Source organism: Scyliorhinus torazame, chromosome 4 (assembly GCF_047496885.1).
Source record: "Scyliorhinus torazame isolate Kashiwa2021f chromosome 4, sScyTor2.1, whole genome shotgun sequence".
Lineage (NCBI taxonomy): Eukaryota > Metazoa > Chordata > Chondrichthyes > Carcharhiniformes > Scyliorhinidae > Scyliorhinus > Scyliorhinus torazame.
Window position 1 is genome coordinate 269,947,451 of NC_092710.1, and position 15,994 is coordinate 269,963,444.

The following is a 15,994-nucleotide window of genomic DNA, read 5'->3' on the forward strand; positions in this document are numbered from 1 at the left end:
AGCCCCAAAACATAGGCGCATGGTTCGCTGGTCCATGCCCACATTTCTCTCACACGTCTGCCACCCCTTGGAAGAACCCACTCATCCACGCCTGAGTCATGTGCACCCTGTGTACCACCTGAAACCGTATCAAACCCATCCTCGCACACGAGGTAGTCGAATTCACCCTACGCAGTGCCTCGCTCCACACTCCCCAGCATATCTTCCACCCCCCCCCCCCCCCAACTCCTCATCCCATTTCTCCTTGATCCACACCACTCACGTACCCCCCTGCTTTCCCAACCACCCCATATATGTCCCCAATCCTACCCTCCCCTTCCACATCCGGAAGCAGTAACCGTTCCTAAAGGGCATATTTTGGCAGTCTGGGAAACCCTTTCGTCACGTTCCGTGCAAAGTGCCTTACTTGAAAATACCTAAATTCGGTTCCCTGCGGGAGCTGTACCCTCTCCCTCAGCTCCTTTAGGCCGGCGAACCTCTCTTCCAGATACAAATCCCACGCCCTCACTAGCCCCACCTCTCTCCACGTCCTGTACAAACCATCTGTCTCCGGTTTAAACCCGTGGTTCTCACACAATGGTGTCAACACCGGCATCCCCTCCATCCTGAAATGTCCCCTCAGCTGGTTCCACACCTTTATTGAGGACTGCACCACCATGTTCTCAGTATATCTCCTCAGTGCCAGCGGCAGCGCCATGGTCACCATGGCCCTCGGGCTGGACCCCCTACAGGACTCTTCCTCCATCCTAAACCATTCTAACTCCTCTCCTTCCCACCACCGCTTCACTTTCTCCACATTCGCTGCCCAATAGTAGTTCAGGTTCGGTAATGTCAATCCCCCTTTCTGCCTCTACAGCAGGGCCCCCTTCACCCTCGGCACCTTCCCCATCCTCTCAACGGAGTTGTGATCACATTCAGTAATTGCCTTCTATTGCTCAAGAGTTGCCTATCCTTTATGAAGCCCGTTTGGTCTTCTGCAACCACCCCCGGATCGCATCCTTCCATCTTCCCCGCCAATAACTTAGTTAGCACTTTCATGTCCGTATTTAACAGCAATATGGGCCTGTACGACCCACGTTCTAACGGGTCCTTTCGTATTAGCGTAATCGTCGCCTGTGTCATTGTCTCCAGCAGCTCCCCTTTCTCCAGCGCCTCGCTAAATCCCCCCAAAGGTGTGGTGCCAGTTCCGCCGCAAACTCTATATAAAATTCTGCCAGGTAACCATCTGACCCCGGGGCGTTCCCCGACTCCATCTCTCTCATACACTCCATTACCTCCCTCAGCCCTAAAGGTTCCTCTAGTGCCTGCCTCCTCTCCTCATCTAGCCACAGAAATTCAAGCCCAAATAAAAACCAACCCATACCCCCATCCTCACCCCCCATGCCCTGTACAATTCCTCACAATATCCCCTGAACTCTCATTTATCTTCCCTGGTTCTGACACTCCTCCCCTTCCCTGTCTATACCCTCAAGATTTCGTTGGACGTGGCCTGCCTCCGTAGAACCCTCCCAATTCCTTCGCCATTCGCAGCCTTCCCATTGACCTGGGGCTCTGCCTGTCTACTGTCGGTTCCAGCACACAGTTAAAGTCTCCTCCCATAACAAGTCCGGGATCGCTCCCAGCAACCCCCTCACCGAGCCCCACATCCCAATTTGGTGCATATACGTTCACCGGCATCCCCTCCAACATCCCGCTCGCCATCACGTACCTCCCACCTGGATCCCTCGCTTGCCTCGTGCTCTCAAACACCATCTTTTTACTCAGCAAAATGGCCACCCCTCCATAACTTTGAGACAAACCCCGAGTGAACTACCTGACCCATGCATCCCTTTCTCAGCCTAACCTGATCCCTCACGCAGAAGTACGTCTCCTGCAAAAAGACCACCCCCGCCTTCAGGCTCCTTCGGTGCGCCAGTTCCACTCCAATGTCCTGTTATATTCGGACCTTGTCCCCCTCCCATTCACTGTTCTGTTTCCCCCTGGCCCACCGCAGGATCTTTTCCTGCTCCATAAACTTTTTTATTTAAATTTAGAGTGGGCAATTATTTTTTTTCCAATTAAGGGGCAATTTAACGTGGCCAATCTACCTAACCTGTACATCTTTGGCCTGCTCCTCAAACTTGTGGAGCCTTTCAATCACTGCCCGAGGCGGCTCCTCCGCTTTTGGTTTCTGCCGTAGAGACCTTGCACTCTATACACCTCTGGGGCTTTGTCCAGCACCCCCTCCGCCACCAGCCCCACCAGCATCCTCCAGACTTACCTCGTGGCAATTGTGCCTTCCACACCTTCAGGCAGGCCGTTGATACGCAGGCTCTGCCTTCGAGACCTGTTCCCCTGTAGTTCCACCTTTGCCCTTAACGACTTGCATAGGTCCCCCAGGAGCCCCACCTCTACCTCCAATGCCACCACCTAATCGCTATGATCAAACATCACCCTCTCCATCTCCCGGATCTGCGACCCCTGTGCCTCCACACATTTCTCGGCCCTTCCCATTGAGCCTCTCAGGGGTGCAACCGCTCCTTCGATGGAGTTTAATCTGTCCTCCTGCATTTCCTTCCTTTGTGGTAAAACTCCTCTCTGATAAAAGCCATCAACCTGCTCAATTTGGGGTTTTCCAGCCTGCGCCCGCCCTTGCCCCTCCGCCATCTGTCCAATTGCTGCTGCGCCCCAGGTCTCCTCCAGTTCCTTGGCCAGGTCTTTCACCTTCTGCCGGGTCTGATAACCAGCAAACATGCCACTCCCGGGGGGAACTTCTCCACCACCCCTTCAACTAAACTTTCCCATCAAAATTCTCCCATTTTCAGGTTAAAAAGAGCTCAGATCTACGCTTTCGAGCCAGAATTGCCCTGTGTGCGACCACTCACTCCAAGGCCGCCACCAGAAATGAGTCGCAATGTCCCTCCTGAATACTTGATTGTGGCTGATGCACTCCCATTTATTATTTCTTTTACGTGATTTATCTTTTTACTTTACAGGTTGTGATGCAAGCAATTTCTAAGAAGGGTTCAAAGTATGGAATAGACAGCGAACTCTTTCGCGGTTACCCCTGTGGGAGAGTTATAGTGGAATTTAGGTATGTTTTGGGCTCGGAGGTGAAAGACTGTAAATTACTAGTGAAGTTTACTTGCTTTTTATCTCCAGTTGGTCCCATTAAGTGTTTTCATTGAAATTATATTTGGGTATGAACATTAAAGATACTTTTGCTTGATTGGCTTGTTTTTAATAATAACATAGGACACCATGGATAATAAAGAGTGTTGAAATAGGTAAGAGCTGCTGATCAGGTGATAACAAGCTTGGGTTTTAAGAGGCGATAGATTGTACAAGGGAGGTGAGACATTCCAGGAATTAATAATGTTCTATGAAGAAAATTATGCAATATGTCTTAATCCCAACAAGGTGAAGCTGGAGGAAGAGTCAAGATCACATAGGATAACTTGTTTGGAGCTTCGGGTTGCTTTCTTGAGGTTGATGTTGAACTGCTTAAAGCAAGTGCACTTGTTAGGGCAAATGGGGAATACTCCATCAAGCACATCATTTGTGCTTCATAGCAGGTGGAGAGGCTTTGAGGTGTCAAGAAGTAAACCACTCACTGCTCCATAGTATTTATTTAGCTTGTCCGGTTATAATAATAATCTTTATTAGTGTCACTGCAATGAAGTTCCTGGGAAAATCCCCTCGTCGCCACATTCCGGCTCCTGGTCGGGTACACTGAGGGAGAATTCAGAATGTCCAATTCACCTAACAAGCACGTCTTTCAGGACTTGTGGGAGGAAACAGGAGCGCCCGGAGGAAACTCATGCAGACACGGGAAGAACATGCAGACTCCGCACAGACAGTGACCCAAGCCGGGAGTCGAACCCGGGTCCCTAGTGCTATGAAGCAACAGTGCTAACCACTGTGCTACCATGCAAGTTGAGATTCTGGTCGGTGGTGACTTGTCAGGCTGTTGATGGTGACGGTGGGGGGCCTGTCAGAAAACAGCCCCACTTCTGACCTTCTGATTGGAGGGAAGGTCATTGATTAAGCAATTGAAGATGGTTGGGCCGAGAATATTACCGTGGCTGAGAGCTGCAGTGATACCCTGGGACTCAAATGATGAGCCTACACAATCATTCGGGCATGATTCCAGCCACTCCACTTGAGCTGGACCATGTAGCGTAAAGAGAGGATCACATTGAGTTCAGACATGTCTTGTATTGTTTGGGATGGATATTCAAATTTCAAGAAAAAGTTGAGCAATGTTAACTTATTTTTCCTTCTTTCTACACAGCTCACCAAATATTGCAAAAAAATTTCATGCAGGACATTTGCGTTCAACGATTATAGGTAAACATTTCCTGTTGTTTGCTGCAAATAATGGTTGTATTCTTCCGAGATTATTTCTGCCAGTTAAATAATTCTAATTTGAAATCCTGAAGCAGAATCTCAGATCACTTGAACTCTGATTACGATAATGGCCCAACCCTATTTGTTCAAATAAAATTGCTGAAATACAAGTTAAATCCTGTATTCCAATCACAAAGGGAAATTTAAAACCGACAGTGGATCATCTGATCACTTAGCAGGTGTTTAACTTGCAATATATTTAACTAACACGTGCTGATCTGGACTGTCATGCTGCTTGGCTAGAACATATCAATTTCTTATAAAAACCCTAAACCTAAATACAACTTAACAGAAGAGCAGAAGAGAGGGATGGTCCTGGATGTAACTTTAGGTAATGAAGTCTGGCAAGTGGTTGAAGCGTCAGTGGGGGAGCATTTTGCCGACACCGATCATAACTGGGTTAGATTCAAGATTGTTATGGAAAAGGACAAGGATGGACCTGAAATCAAAGTTTTAAATTTTTCAATTCCTCTCTGACCACAGGAAAGGTGCCGGAGGACAGGAGGATAGCCAATGTGGTGGGGAAACTATTGGAAGCAATTCTGAGAGACAGAATTAATGTGCAGGGATTAATCCAGAAAAGTCAGAATGGTTTTGTTGAGGGGAAGTCATGACTGAGCAACTTGATTGTATTTTATGAAGAGATGAACAGGTGCATAGATGAGGGCAATGCATTTGACGTGGTATACTTGGACTTCAGCAAGGCTTTTGACCACGTCCCATAGGGGAGAATGATAGCGAAGATAAGAGCCCATGGGACCCAAAGAAATTTGGCAGATTGGATCCAGAATTGGCTGAGAGGCAGAGGGTGATGGTCGAGGGGTGCTCTTCTGACTGGAAGCCTCTGTTCATTGGGGTCCCACGGGGATTAGTTTTGGCCCCTTGCTGTTTGTGGTTTATACAAATGATTTAGATTTGAATGTCGGATGGTTGATCAGTAAATTCATGGATTATATGAAAATTGGGGTGGTAAAAAGATAAAAAGGAGGATAGCTTTAAATTACAGGAGGATATAGACGGGCTGATCAGTGGTAAATAGATTTCAATCCGGATAAGTGTGAGATGATGCACTTGGCAGGACAAACAAGGCAAGGGAATACATGATAAACGGCAGGATCCTGGGAAGCACCATGGATCAGAGGAACCTTGGTGTGCATGTGCACCCATCCCTTAAGATAGCAGAGCAGGGGATACAGTGGTTAAGAAGGCATATGGTATATTTGCCTTTATTAGCTGAGGCATAGAGTTTAAGAGCAGGGAGGGTATGCTGGAACTGTATAAAAAGTTGGTTAGGCCACAGCTAAGAGTATTGTGTGCAGTTCTGGAATCCACATTCTCGGAGGGATGTGATAACACTGGAAAGGGTGCAGAGATTTAACAGGATGTTGCCAGGGCTTGCGTGTTTTAGTTAAGAAGAGAGATTGGATAGACTAGGGTTATTTTCCTTGGAGCAGAGGAGACTGGGGGTGGGGGGATGGAGCAGAGGAGACTGAGGGGGGGGGGAGAACATGATTGAGATGTATAAAATTATGATGGGCATCGATAGAGTAGACAGGAAGAAAATGTTCCCCTTGGTGGAGGATTCAGTGACCAGAGGTCGTAGATTTAAGATAAGGGCAGGAGGTTTAGAGGGAATGTGAGGAAAAACCTTTTCACCCAGAGGGTGGTGGGAGTTTGGAAATCACTGCCTGAAAGGGAGGTGGAGGCAGAGACCTGTATAACATTTAAGAGGTATTTTGATGCACACTTGCGACGCCAAGACATACAAGGCTATGGGCCAAGTGCTGACAAATGCGATCAGAATACTTAGGTGGTTGTACTTGACCGATGTAGACATGATGGGCTGAAGGGCTACTGTAGACATCTATGACTCTGAGAAGGTTTTCCAAGCTGGGGTTCTATACCCCAATTTCCTATACACAGTCCACATTACAGCAGCAAACTATTTGCCTCCTGCTTTTCTGTTGCATATTAGATTGAGATGCCTTGTGACCAGATAAAGAGAAACTCTACTCGAGCGGTAGTTATCAACAGTCTCAGACAGATGGAAGTTCAAGATATCTGTAGGTTTGGCTGTCCATCACATTAGAGTATGCTTTGTGTGATAATAATTCAAAATATCTTCGAGAGGACCCTCCCAAAAAATAAAATGATGATGCAAAAATATAGTTGCAAAAAGAGTGAAACCGCATTTATTTGGTGCCTTTCATGTCCTCCGCACAGTAACATACTTTGGAAGCACTGTTGCTACATAGATAAATGCAGCAATTGCAAACAGTAGTGAAATAAACCATTACATCATAGTTTAATGCAACACGAGGGGCATTTGGTGGATTGAGTCTGCATTGGTTCTTTCAACTTGTTCATCCACTTGGTCCACTTCTCCATTCTTTACCTACACCCCTTCAAATGTTTTCTCTACTTCGGTTTAGCACAGTGGGCTAAACGGCTGGCTTGTAATGCAGAACAAGGCCAGCAGCAGAGTTCAATTCCCGTACCGGCCTCCCGAACAGGCGCCGGAATGTGGCAACTAGGGGCTTTTCACAGTAACTTCATTGAAGCCTACTTGTGACAATAAGCTATTATTATTATTACTTCAAGACTTTAGCCAATTTCCATTTGAAGACTACTATATATATATATATTATATATATAAAAATATATATGTCCAGCACTATCCGACATTGCTTCTCAAACACTGACCACCCATTGCATTAAAAAAATTCCCTCATTTAACCCCAGATTATTTTGCCATTCAAGTCGAGTCTGTGCTGTGTGCTATTGATCCTTTAGCCATCGAAAACGGTTTCTCTTCACTTGATTTTCTGAACCCTTAGTGATTTTAAACATTTCTACCAAATATCCTCTGTAGCCTTCTCTGCTCAAAGGTGCACATGCCCAGATTCTCAATATGCACACAATTGTAATTCCTGAGCCCTGGAACCATTTTGTTAAATGTGTTCTGTACCCTCTCCAAAGCCTTCAAGTCCTTCCTAAAGTGTCATGCCCAAAATTTGAATTGTTTGTAATTACCAAATTATTTATTTTATAGCTGTTGGTTGAGTGGTAAATGTTGGCTAGGATACTGGGAGAACTCTCCTTGCTGTTAATTAGTGCCATAGGATCGTTTGCAATATCACCTTGGTTTAATGTATCACTTGAAAAGTGGCACCTCGGAGGGGGCAGCACTTGTTTTATTCTGCACTGGAGCCACAGCCTAGTTATGTACTTGCCTCCCGAGATCAGGGTCTGAATCCTTTTTTACTCTGATGTGAGCATCCCCAGCGAGCCATGGCTGATTATATTATGAAACTATACTTTCTGCTGCATGGGTGCGGAGTAGAATGTTTCAAAAGATAAACACCGAAATAGCTCTACAAATGGCAGCTGTAAAGCAATTGTTCAGTATTAATTTGGGGGAAAAGGGTGGCGCGGTGGTGGAGTGATTAGCACTGCTGACTCACGGCGGCGAGGACCCGGGTTCGATCCCGGCCCCGGGTCACTGTCCGTGTGGAGATTGCACATTCTCCCGGTGTCTGTGTGGGTCTAACCCCCACAACCCAAAAATGCAGGGTAGGTGACTTGGCCACACTAAATTGCCCCTTAATTGGAATAAAACAGAATTGGGTATTTTAAATTTATTTTTTAAATTTAGGAAAAAAAGACTATGTCTTATATTTATGCTCTGTTATTTTGTTAGGTAACTTCATAGCTAACCTAAAGCAAGCTTTGGGGAATGATGTGATCCGGATCAACTATCTTGGAGACTGGGGCATGCAGTTTGGTAAGTTTTTAGGTGTGGAGACTTTTTTTGTATCACATCGCATTAAGTATTATTTGAACTCCGTGAGGTGATGTTTGTAGATGTATTTGAGCTACTAATTCGAGATTAGTCATCAAAATGTAGAGATTCTAGTTTGTTACAATACCCTATGGTTTTTCTTCAGTTCCCTCTTGTTATTTGTGGTAATTGCCTTGTGTAACGAACCCCAAGGAACTTGCCTTAACTCGAAGTTGGAGATCGGGAGTTTGGAAGCCAAGAACCACAGTTCCCAGCAGCCATCAAGACCTTTACGCATATGTGGGCCGTGAACTCCCCACACATGTGCAATTGGTGTCTTCCATATCTTCAGGTTGAGAATCAACCTTGCACACGTGTAGTTGTCTGGTTCAGCTCTTTGGGCCATGAGCCAGTTTTCCACACATTCGTAGGAGAAAAGGAGGGGGAAAATGTGAAACAGCACCAAATTGCAGATCAGGCAACCTGAGGTGGTGTCCCACGGATCAGCACGTAGGGAGAGGGGGAGGACCATGGAGAATGGACCAAGACAGGGATCAGAAGCAGACCCCAGAAGACTGTCCTCGGTAAAGGACAAGGACAGAGACCGGGGATGAAATTCTCCGTTTGAGAAGTGTTGACACCGGGACTGAATTTTTTTAAAAATAAATAAGTTTAGAGTACCCAATTCTTTTTTTCCAATTAGGTGGCAATTTAGCGTAGCCAATTCACCTATCCTGCACATCTTTGGGTTGTGGGGGGTGGGACCCACGCAGACAATGGGAGAATGTGCAAACTCCACACCAGGGGCTGGGATCAAACCTGGGTCCTCAGCGCCGTGAGGCATCAGTGCTAACCACTGCGTCAGCGTGCCATCCCCAAAGCCGGGACTGATTTGCGTGCTGTTCGCATTCCATTTGGTGCGCTATTTGTGGAGCAAATCAAGACATGCTAATGGGCCAGCACTCTTCTGGCGCAATTCCCGGCCCATTAGGCGTTCTAACCGCTGGGGCCGGAGTTAGCGCCAAAGAGCCTGGCAGCTGGAGTTGTTTCTAAATGCTCCACTCACCACACACTCACTGCAGCCACCAAGATGACTCAGAGAAGACCTTCCCCCGAGGTGAGCAGTCCGAGGTGGACCCACAACTCCATGCCAGTGAGGAGCAGAGGGACACCCTCTTCCCCAGGCTGGAGCACAGACTCGAGCCTGCCCTCCTGAACACTGCCTGGGGGGTGGTGGCAGAGGTAGTCAGTGCTGCCAGTTTCACCGGGAGGAGATGGATGATGATCTGGAGGGATGGGAGTCACTGAGTCCTCTGTCCTGAGAGGGGCAGAGAAGGAGGGTTCCAAAGGCTGCGGTGCAGGTGTCCTCTGGTTGGCGTGAGGTCTTCTGATCACCTTCTTCTGCAATGGGGCAGCACTTCTGAGGAGTGCAGACGCCTGGTGGGCTTCTGATTGAGCTTGGCCCTTGCTGATAGAGCTGGAGCCTGAGGATGTCCAGTGTGGCAGCCAGGATGGACTCTCCGATAACCAGAGGCCTTCTAAGTATTTAAAGGACACAGGCAGCACTCAGCGGTGTGAGCAGCCAGAAACCTGTAAATAGCAAAAAAGGGGTGCGTCTAAAAGACAGACTGCAGCAATTGGCATCAAGTCCATACCCGCTACTGTCCCTGCCGAGGCAACTATCCCCCAGCAAGCCCGACAGTTTTCAACGTTTTTCAGTGTTTGTTTTGCCACCCGCTCCCCCTCCGCAGCCTTGGCGCCCACTCCATGTTTGTAAATACTTGTAATTCACGCCTGTGAGATTTCCGCCTGAGATCAGCGGAGCATCACGGAAGGGCAGAGCACATTGTGTATACCAACCTGCTAAACACATTTAAATTCATGCAAATGCAAGTTTTGCATGCTTCCGTCGGCACGGAGCGCAAACCTTGTTATCGCCACCAGCAAGGGACCAGAGCATGGCGCCTAAATCAGCACCGGCTGCGGATTTCTATTTTCACCAGGCGCCCAATTCTCCGCCCAATCACTGTTCGCGTTTGCAGCGTCACAAGGCGGAGAATTTCGCCCCAGAAATAGATCCTGTGAAACAAAGTTGAGAGAAAGAAGCAGAACAATTGACTTTCGAGTTAAAGAGAAAGCTACAGCGAGCAGATTTGAAGCAAAGTGGGCTTGAGAGAAGCCAGAAAGGTCCAAGGAGGCAGCCGAAGGTGGATGACTCCCTTACTAAGGGCCTTTGGAGCATTGGTGTTCAGTTTGGCGTAGCCGAAGGTCTGAAATCGTGCTTCAAAGTGTGGTGTTCCTGACCACCGTTTGCTAGTTGGTTCATCTATACCGCATACTTGCCCTGAATATTAGTGTACAAGATAGTTTAAAATTGTGTTACTTTTCCTAATTTATATCTATCTGTAAAGGTATAGCTGGGTGAAGGCATAGTGAATGTTTGAATCATTTACTTCATTTGTATTGAAATCTTTCCACCCTTTTTGTCGAGTGTAATATAGTTCACTTATCTTCTTTAATAAATGTTTTATTCGTTGTGTTAAGAGTATACTAACAAATCCCTGTGAATGTGTTCAATTATTGTCCTCCATGGTTTCTTACAAACCAATAAAGTTGGGATCTAGCAAACTAGGTTTCACTCTGGGATCTGATTGGTCCAGTTGTAACTTCTGTCAAGTGTCCCCCCCTCCAAGTGTGTGGTTGGTGTGACGCAGTTGGAAGGGGATCAATGACGGTGGACATCGAGAGCGGTCATGGAGGATCGCATGACCCGAGCCAGGGGCTGGCTGAAAAAGGGATATGGCTGATCAGGGGATGGGGGCGGGGAGCCCCCCAACCAGGCTGGTCTAACGTTAACATGTGGAGGCAGACGTGGCCTTTTTGCAGGAAACACACCTAAAGATAGAGGACCAGACGAGATTGAGGGAGGGAGGGGTGGGTGGGGCAGGTGTTTAATTCGGGGCAGGATATGAAGACGAGGCATGTGGCGGTGTTGGTTAAAAGTGCGTAGCGTTCGAGGTTGGGGGCATTGTGGCAGTATACGGGGAGAAGGCATACAGAATGCTCGCCCATCAGTTGAGGAAGCAAGAGGCAGTGAGGGAGATTGGCAGAGTGAGGGATGATAAGGGTACGGTGGTGATGGACCCGGAGGGGGTGTTTGAGGTGTTTTAAAAAAATAATTTTTATTCTCCTTTTTCACATTTTCTCCCAAATTTACACCCACCAACAATAAACAATAATCAGTAACAAATATGTTAATCCAAATATCAATAACAACGATCCCATCCTCTCACCAAACCCCAAACATTAGCCCGCATGTTCACACAAACAAATGACAAAAAGGAATTAGGGCTCACCCATCTTCTACTCCTTCAAAGAATCGGCTCATCCTCACCCTCGTGAGGTGTGCTCTGTATACCACCTTCAGCTGTATCAGCCACAACCTTGCGCACGAGGTGGAGACATTCACTCTCCGGAGCACCTCACCAGAACCCCTCCTCCATATCCACTCTCAACTCTTCCTCCCACTTTGCTTTGATCCCTTCCAGTGGTGCCTTCTCCTGTTCCAAATTGGCTGTGTAAACCGCTGACACTACCCCCTTCGCCAGTCGTCAGCAGCTCCTCCATCAATGTGGAGGCAGGCTCCACCGGGAAGCTCTATCTCCTTTCTGGCAAAATCTCGAACCTGCATGTATCTAAACATTTTTCCCTGCTCGAGCCCATGCTTCGCTTCCAGCTCCTTCAATCCTGCAAACCGACCCCTAAGAAAACAATCTTTTAGTGTCTTGATCCCCTTCTCCTCCCACTTCCACAAATTTCCATCCCACCTCCCTGGCTCAAATCTGTGGTTCCCCCGAATCGGCATTTCCCTTGACCCTGCCCCCAACCCGAAGTGTTGGCGAAACTGCCTCCAAATTCTCAATGAAGCTATTGTGTGTTTGAGGTGTTTTAAAGAAGGCTGTAAGTCTGAGCCCCTGGCGGGGGGGATTCAGCAGTTTTTGGATGGGCTGGAGTTTCCCACAGTAGAGGAGGAGCTGGTTCAGGGACTGGGGCCCCAACTGGGCTGAGGGTGGTGATGGATAACATGGGGGCGACGCAAGCAGGGAAGGCCCCGGAATTTTATAAAACATTTGGGGTGAACCTGGGGCCACTGGTGGTGTGGGCATGTAATGAAGCAAGGGAGAGGGGGGGGGGTGGGAACTCCCCCCTAAATTTTCACAGGCTTCTATCTCTGTTAAGGATGAGGAGGCCGATGTCTTGGCCTTTGCCTCCCTGATAGCCTGGAGACAGATTTTGAGCTGGTGGCAGGACTCGGAGCAGCCAAACGCGGGAGTGTAGATGAGTGACCTAGCAGAATTCCTGAGGTTGGAGAAGGTCAAGTTCGTCTTGAGGGAGTCGCTGGATGGTTTCCACCCATAGGTGAAAGCCTTTTATTGATTTCTTTAAGGAGGTTAGAGGGGTCGGCGGGTGGGGAGGGGTGTAAGGGGGTTATAATGGGGAAGGTGGGATGTGAGGCGGGGATGGTATGAGGGCAGCAGGGGGGCAGGAGGTGTTGCTTGTTTATGAAGTTATTTGGTGGTTCTGCTTTTGTTTGTTTCTATAAAAATGTCTTAAATGAAATATTTTCTAAAAAAAAGAACAAGTGTTCCTCCTCCAAGAAGGTGCCGTGACATCCTGGCTGTGCTTTTTGCCTTGGCTGGGTAACAGGAGCCTCTATTCTATGGTCATGGATAACATTCAAACTGCTCTTGTAATGTAGGTATCAGAGTTAATAGATGCATCAAAAAATTCAGGCCAGATTGAGTCAAGTGAAGTCTGTGGATGATCTTTAATATGACGTTTCCATGAAGTTGGTCTCTTTAATGCTTGTTGTTGTGCATCACAGTTGTAATTTCGAAAGGTCAATAGATTTACTTTTCTGGGTATTTTATTCTTTGTCAATGATTTAGGATTGCTCGGAGCAGGGTTTCAACTGTTTGGCTCTGAAGTGAAACTGAAAACAAATCCACTACAACATCTCTTTGACGTAAGTAAAAATATGAAAATGTGAATTTTGGATTAATAGAGGGTAATTTTATATTCAGTGAACCTTATCTTCAATGCTGAAAACCTTTGCATTTAACATTTTAAAGTTAAAATTGAAAAATGCAGCAAGTCTTAGCATTGAATATAATGTTCATAAATGAGCCAGAATATTTGAGTATTATCACAGTTCTTATTTTTGATGCAGAGATGGTCGTGTATAACTCAAAAGGGTTAGAATCACTAAGGCTAATTACTGGCTCAACTCATCCAAACAAGGCATTCAAAACTGACGGCTGAGTTGCCATCAAGAGGCACATCCAAATGTTGGTACTGCATATTTTTAATTCAGAACATTAAGCAAGGTGCACATAGAATGTTGAGCGATCAACAACTGATATGTTGGTGGAGGAAAAATATTAAATTCTTTGATATATATGAATAAAATAGCTTCAGTTTTCCGACTTTAACATGTTCCCAACTGGAGTTACATTTGTGATTTATTTTGTTTTAGCCTTTGGAGCAGAAAACAGGATATTAAGATTTGTTCCACATTTTAGCATAAATAACCATATACAAAGTGCATCTAGAGGGAATATTAACCCCACCACCCAAGGACAGGGAAATGGGGGTGGATCGCTGATAAAAAGTTACATTTCTCAAACCCAGCTCACCACCTGTTCCAATTTTGACAGAGACATGCACGCGGCCCACCTATCAGGAGGTAGCTACATCAATAAAATGTCTTTACCAAAGTTTTAAAACTTTCTTCCTGGATGCCAGGTTTCCTGGACTGCAGGAATCCTGGTATCGGAGAGGCGGTGGTGTTGGGGGTATGTTCGCTGGACAAGTAATCCAGAGACCCAGGGTAATGCACTGGGGTCCTGAGTTCGAATCCCACCAGGGCAGTTGGTGAAATTTGAATCCAATAAAAGTCTGGAATGAGAAGTCTAATGATGGCCATGAAACCATTGTCCATTGTCGTAAAAACCTATCTGGTTCACTAATGTCCTCTAGGGAAGGAAATCGGCCGTCCTTACCTGGTCTGGCCTACATGTGACTCCAGATCCACACAGTGATCTGGTTAACTATTAACTAACCCCCCCATGCCCACTGAAATGGCCTAACAATCACTCAGTTCAAGGGCAAATAGGGTTGGCAACAAATACTGGCCCAGCCAGCGATACCCACATCCCAAGAACAAATTTTTTTAAATGTAAAAGGCGGTGACATGGGTGGGACTCCTGAGGTAAGTGCATTTGCAGAACTGTTTACTGGGCAGGGCGAGCAGGAATGCTTCCCATGGTCCCCCAGTTAATCTCTTTACACGCCCAGTGATCTCATCCCAGGATGTCTGGCTGCAACTGTGATCTCCAACTGCTCAACCTCCATTTGCTGCTCTCCCCCGATCTTTGACTTTTCTCTCTTCTCCCTGACCCACAATCTTTAAATTGGATTCAAAATGGCTTCTGGGGTCCCACTTCCCTATAGCGCCCCTTACTGTGCACCTCTGTGTTGGGCATCTTTTGCCCATCCTCCCAAACAAGCCTGCACTTTGCCCTTGTCAATGAGGACTGGATCTTTTCTCAGGGTTTCAATTCCAAATTCCCAGATTTTTCTGGTCAAGACTATGTTTCTGAATTATGCAGTAAGATTCAGCACCTTAAATTTTGAAGTAGCCTTGACCAGTTTATAGTCCTCTCCCCGCAGCTGAAGAGCCTGTGACTGGCCTGTTGCTGTTAAACTTTCAACTCCAGCTGCAGTCTGGTTCCTCAGCACTGAGTTGCATCTCTCTACTACTTCTGAATATTAATGAGACGTCCAACTCCGCCACAATTTTAAACAACTTCTCCTGGAGTGTCATTCCCTCAGAAATATCTTCATCAGTGCATCTTTCGATACTGTAATTTTGAACTAGGACTTCACTTGCACGCCATTACCTGTCTATGAAAGAACCCAATGGTGTGTCGATGCTTATACTGATTCTACCTGACCTATGACAATTTCATTCCACAATATTATGCGAATCATAAAAATGTTCTCACCAAGACATTTTCACCACTTTCGTCCTCGGCCTCTGCAACTTTTCAACCTCAAAAGGTTTAAAGCTCCAGTTCAATACATCCCGTTCTCTCTACTCTGTTCTGTGCCCACCTATCTTTTGCTCACAAAGCGTGTCCTGCAAGTCAGGAAATTTATCGGCTCACCGCACCAGGAGAGTGTCCCAGTTATTTCCTTAAACTTTAGACCCTCTAACCCTCTGCCCTTCTATTCCATCACCCTTGCACCCAGTCACCATGCCAATTCCTCTGGTATTCATTAAGGAGTGGCCTCAAGAGACAATTGGTATGCAATAAAATAAGTTTTGTTTCACTTCTCAGTGACTGTGACCCAGTTATTTCCTTAAACTTTACACCACCTGGCCCTCGCCCCTCACATTCCATCACCCCTGCACACACTCCCCATGCCACCTCCATGCTATCTCCAGGTCCACCCCAAACATTTTATAAAACTCCCCTGGGAACTTGTCCGGCCCCGGGGCCTTTCCTGCCCCCATACTGTCCATCACCTCCTTCAACCCGATTGGGACGCCCAGTCCCTGAAGCAGCTCCTCTCTACCGTAGGAATCTCCAGCTGGTCAAAAGCTGTCTCTTCCCCCCCCCCCCGTAGTTAAATGTTCTCGCCCTCCTCCAAGGCCATTGTCCCCTCATAAGTTCCATCGCCTCTTCTGGCATGCCAAAAGAATACTCTCGTTCTGGAAAGTCACCCACATGTGGGCTGAGTACAATACACCAAACTTCA

At 46.8% G+C, this 15,994-nt stretch overlaps 2 protein-coding genes across 4 annotated transcripts in view; one reads left to right on the forward strand and one right to left on the reverse strand.

Moving 5' to 3' along the window:
* Positions 1–15,994, reverse strand: part of orc3 (origin recognition complex, subunit 3) — a 276,501-nt gene that overhangs the window by 184,771 nt on the left and 75,736 nt on the right. The window lies entirely within an intron of this gene.
* rars2 (arginyl-tRNA synthetase 2, mitochondrial) overlaps positions 1–15,994 on the forward strand; it is a 126,867-nt gene that overhangs the window by 41,570 nt on the left and 69,303 nt on the right. For 2 of the 3 annotated variants that reach the window (XM_072499787.1, XM_072499788.1), the window contains exons 5-8: positions 2,976–3,073; positions 4,274–4,329; positions 8,090–8,173; positions 13,120–13,196. In XM_072499787.1, the coding sequence (XP_072355888.1) occupies positions 2,976–3,073; positions 4,274–4,329; positions 8,090–8,173; positions 13,120–13,196 (315 nt within the window). Of the gene's footprint in view, positions 1–2,975; positions 3,074–4,273; positions 4,330–6,364; positions 6,453–8,089; positions 8,174–13,119; positions 13,197–15,994 lie in introns of those variants that run through there. The other variant, XM_072499789.1, reaches the window with a different exon arrangement.